This window comes from Capronia epimyces, assembly GCF_000585565.1.
Source record: "Capronia epimyces CBS 606.96 chromosome Unknown aczIQ-supercont1.1, whole genome shotgun sequence".
NCBI lineage: Eukaryota > Fungi > Ascomycota > Eurotiomycetes > Chaetothyriales > Herpotrichiellaceae > Capronia > Capronia epimyces.
Genome location: NW_006912904.1, coordinates 4,410,888 through 4,415,555, shown reverse-complemented (window position 1 = coordinate 4,415,555; position 4,668 = coordinate 4,410,888). Strand labels below are relative to the sequence as shown.

The 4,668-nt window shown below is 49.9% G+C and overlaps 1 protein-coding gene across 1 annotated transcript; it reads right to left on the bottom strand.

Moving 5' to 3' along the window:
* Nucleotides 1-455: 455 nt before the first annotated feature.
* Nucleotides 456-4,349, bottom strand: A1O3_01596 (uncharacterized protein; the record flags this gene model as incomplete). Its single annotated transcript, XM_007731740.1, has 7 exons — nucleotides 456-1,259; nucleotides 1,320-1,460; nucleotides 1,515-2,081; nucleotides 2,958-3,113; nucleotides 3,169-3,378; nucleotides 3,432-3,749; nucleotides 3,798-4,349. The coding sequence occupies 7 exons, from the start codon at nucleotides 4,347-4,349 to the stop codon at nucleotides 456-458; spliced, it is 2,748 nt and encodes a 915-aa protein (XP_007729930.1).
* Between the last annotated feature and the right edge of the window lie 319 nt (nucleotides 4,350-4,668).

The following is a 4,668-nucleotide window of genomic DNA, read 5'->3' as shown; positions in this document are numbered from 1 at the left end:
GGTTGTGGTTGTGGTTGTGGTTGTGGTTGTGGTTGTGGTTGTGGTTGTGGTTGTGGTTGTGGTTGTGGTTGTTGCACGACGTTAGTCTAGCTTGCAAGATGAACCAGCCCTTTCGATTGAAGCGTAAGACCAATATATACCTCTGAAATGATCACAGCTAACTTTTGCAGACCGATGGTGACATAGAATTTGGACCAACGTGTCTTTAGGTGATGAGCATAACGAAACCTCTGACGCTTCCAGGGGTGACGGTACCAATGACATGAGCCAACTCCCGTTTCCAGTGTTCATGTACCTACTGATGCGTCATGTGGATGTGTATCTGTCACCTAAATGGTTTCCTTCGACGAAGCATTCAGTCACAAAGCCGCCTGCTCGAAAGGAATAATTCATGCACGACAAAACCATGTCCCAAAGCCCATAGCGATCTCTTCCTCAATGATGCGTAAATCGTGCTATTTCGGAGCGAACTTGCTGGACAGAAACACCGGTATATCATCCCATGCCCACTTACTCAGAATCTTTCCGAATGGATACCCTCGCCGATCAAGCTCCTCAAACACTGACAGAGACCACCCTTCCATTTTGTGATCCCCTGTACATGAAAACACATGCATGGCGGTCCGCAGGGGGAAGAAAGTATTTAGACGTCCACGAATATGCATGTTTTCCGAGAGGAGATACTCCATTGACTGAGCAATCAGGGTCGCTGTTTCTAGAGCCTGTCTCCGGACGGGCTTTTCTTCTATCAGAGTCGGGAGGATGTGGAGCGAGGGAGAGGATGAACCTTGGTCACCTGGAGCTGGGGAGGAGGACGAGGTTATTTTCAGGATGCTGATGTAGAGTAAGAGGAGTGATGTCCAGTAGAAGAGGTGCATTCGAGCGATTTCGAAAGTTCGAAAGTGGAGAAATGTCGAAAACATAGGTCCAGAGTCAGAACCCGGGCTGGACCAAGTCTGGAGAGAAGGCTGTTGGCAATAGAACGGCTTAGAGTGCTTTCCTCGGAGTCCATGATACCAACCCTCGAGCTGGCAGTGTAGTTCACACCCTTGGTTCAGGAGTTCTATTCTGTCAAGTTGGGATATATCCGCCTGAGAGACTTGATCGAAACGTTCCGTGTGGTCGATTAGGGTCGGAATTTGCGCCACTATGTCGAGGAGGTGGTGAAAGTCCGATTTAGGCCGCGTGGTCCATGGAATCGACAGCCAGTCTTGCCCGCCTAAGTATGTCGGTTGACGTAGCGCTAATGCGTAAATGATCTGTTGGGCATAAGCGACCGTTTTGCTGGTTATGAGACAGCAGCCAGAACCAGAACTTACCCCAGTAGGTCGAAAGCCCAAGAATAGATGATGGCTCGGCTCAGCAATATGCAACTCTGGACCTCGAAGCCGAGTTAACTTGGAGATACCTTCGACATGGCTTGCCCATCCATAAAAATTCCCTCCCGATACTTCTAGCACCTATATTACTTGGATTAGCAAGTTTGGTAACCATTGGATGAAAGGGGAACTGACCTCGAAAAGGGATAGAGCCATACAACTCGCCAGAGTCTGCTCCTGTAACACTAGATTACCACTAGAGAGAATATTTTGGAGATCTTTCAGGGCTCGGCCGTATTTCGTCAGCCCTTCACTTTGAAGCCTCTCGTTACCGCATTGTCGACCGAGACGGACCAGGCTCAACGCTGATAATGCGAGATCTAGAGACGTGCCACTTCGTTGTAACGGGTCAAAAGTAGTTAGCCACGACGCCGGGGTGGTGTTGTTGTTGTCTAGCCATTCTGCCTTTTCTTCAGGGAAATAGACCTTGAGGAAATTGAGGAACAGGTCTTGAAGCCGTTGGCTCTTCAAGGCCAGTGGCTGTCTTCTCTCCCCAATGCTGCTAGGATCATTATCCTCGACGATAGAGTGGCTGCAGATCGTGGATGCGAGTTCTGTGAGTGAAGTCCAAGGCTGGGACCGTGCCAACAAGGCGCTGTGATCTAGGGCACTCAGATTCTTGAAATGCGGATCACGTCGATATCCTTCGCATACACGACCTCCCTTCTTGCATCGGCCACAAGTTGGTTTCTCCTCGTCACACTGTAAGTCGAAATGATTCAGCCTTCGATCACAATTTCTCCGAAGGGGACGCCACTCGTACTCGAATCTTCCTCTTTTTGCAGGTATTACAACCCTTCGACTTTCCCGCAACGCCCACCATTTCTGCAACGGTTGCGACTTGTCACTATGAGAGAGTAGAGAGTAGAGAGTAGAAAGTCTCCATGCAAGGTCCGGCCCTTCCCGGTGCGATGCCAGGAAGTGTCAACACCAAGGTGCATCGGTTGAGGTCACAGGGGAAAGGATCTACTTACCTGATCTCCTGGTAGGTAGCACGGTAAGACGGAGTACTATTAGAGATTGTGACGTGGCGCCGAGTCCACTGTGCAGCTACCTCCGGATATAGCATCCATACTCCATACCTACACATGTGGCATACCTGCATACAGTGGAGTGCATAGGTAATCGCCGCCCTACTTAGTCCTTGAACCACGAACCGGATGAGTTGTGAGTCTGACGTACCTCAAGTATACTGTATACCTATATCTCTATTGCGGGGGTTTGAAAACTTCATCGGAATCTTCTTAACACGGATATAGTACCCGTTCAACGATCCCTCCAGGTGATATCTATCAGACTATTACACCAAAAGTATTTAACCCCTCGTCTTTCCCTCTCACTCCACATCCTCCATCTTACTTCCATATAAAGCTTCTCTCTTGTCTGCCCACCCTCCTACAGCAGCCAAGGTCATACACCACGCCATCAATGCGGCTGTTAAGCTCATTGCCATAGTAGCAGTCAGCATCGCGTTTACGTCGTGCTTAACCATGGCAGTAACTGTGTCTCGGTTCTAGATTACGACGGTAGGATCAGCCCCTGAGATGTGGGAGTTATGTGAGCTTCAGGGTGACTTACACTAGCCATCAGCATGATGCCTCCTGACATCAGACAGAATGAGGTGACAAACTCGGAGGGAGGCCGACGAGGTGAACTAGACGTGGGAGGTGCTGTGTAGAGTATGAGGTAGGTGAGACCTCTTGTTGCTGACGCTCCGATGAGAAGATTTCCGACCTGATCATGATTAGCCATCGTACCGAGGAGACAAGTAGGTCGGCGTGAAAGCTACCCATTTATGCATCATGGTGGACTGGACGGTGTCTTGGTGGTGGCCGCCGAGGATCATACCGAGTAGGCAAATGATCAAAGTGGGGACGGGATTGATCGAGTACCCAGGTGTCAAGGTCTGCTTTTCAGCAAAGGGAAGGGGAGCTTGTTGCATTGCTGTTGATTTCTTGGAGAATCCTCCAACTCCCTGGTATTCCACCATGAATCCGCACTGTATGACAGTCAGTGTGGTTCCCAGAGCCATCGGAGGGTGTTGATATTCACCAATCCGCCACCGATGAATAAAACCGAAATAGCAACATGTTCAAAGTCTTGCGCAATCCAACCCTCGCCCCAAGCAGATAGATGCTCCAGAAAGACATTCGTGATTCCATAAATGAAGATGCAAAAACTCTCAACCCATTCCATAGTCACGCATCGTCTCAATCCTCGAGGTCGAGAAGCCGCGGAGAGTTTGAGATTCCACGCCCAGCCGAACCCCGAGAGATAGCCCATCCAGCGCCACAAAGTCAGGATACCGAGAGCCAGGAAAGCTCCACCCTTGATGAAATGAGCTAGGCCGTTGAAGACGTGTTTCCCATGCTGCACCCGTCAATATGTCTTGAGAACGACGCGACCAGAAAGACTTACAAATATTCCAGCCATAGTAACTACACCGGTACAAATAGCCACGGACGCGAGGACCATCAGTATGACACTAAACATCGTGGATATGATCTCCAAGGTTGGACCAGTCCGGTACAATCTGGTCACGATGGACCGGCCTTTCAGCCGGGAGACCTGCTGGCTGTTTCGTCCACCGAGCTTGGGGCGGAGAAACCAGGGGGTAGCACGGTACAGTGGTTGAAAATAGGTTCCATCAGAGCTGGTCCCCTCCTCAGAAAGGTACGTCGCGTGGGTTGAGTCTCCAGCCTCGTGGTGATCCTCGCCGATATGCCGTGTAGAGCCATTTGGGCGTTCTGACGATGAGACGAGCGGCTCGTGTTCGTAATTTGCAATGGGGACGGCCCGAGACTCCTGCTGCAACAAACTCTTCAACACTCTCAAAAGGAATTGGGAAACAGCAATCCCTGTCAACACCCAACCAAGTTTGTGATGTGAGTTGCCAGGATATAGATCCGGAGTTTTCGAATTATACACCAGACCAAAGACTGTTCCAGTGGCGTGCAGTCCCAAGAACATTATTTGAACGGGGTAGGCAAGATTCGACCGAGAGACAGCCAATGTCACAACTGAAGACTTCAGCCGTTGAGTTGAATTGGAATGGGGTAGGGCAATGTACATACAGATTGGGAAGCATACTATCCAACTCAAAATCATGAAACCGATATGGCCATAAAGGATGCTGGAGGAACTTGGTTCTTCGAAGTAACTTTGAGGTGCTGATGTTAGGGGTGTAGTTACATTAGCTCCATCGCCACGGGCTTGGGAGACAGGGAAGGCTCCAAGGAGAAACACTGTGATATGAGAAGATAGTAGGGAACGTCTCATACTGCTGGGA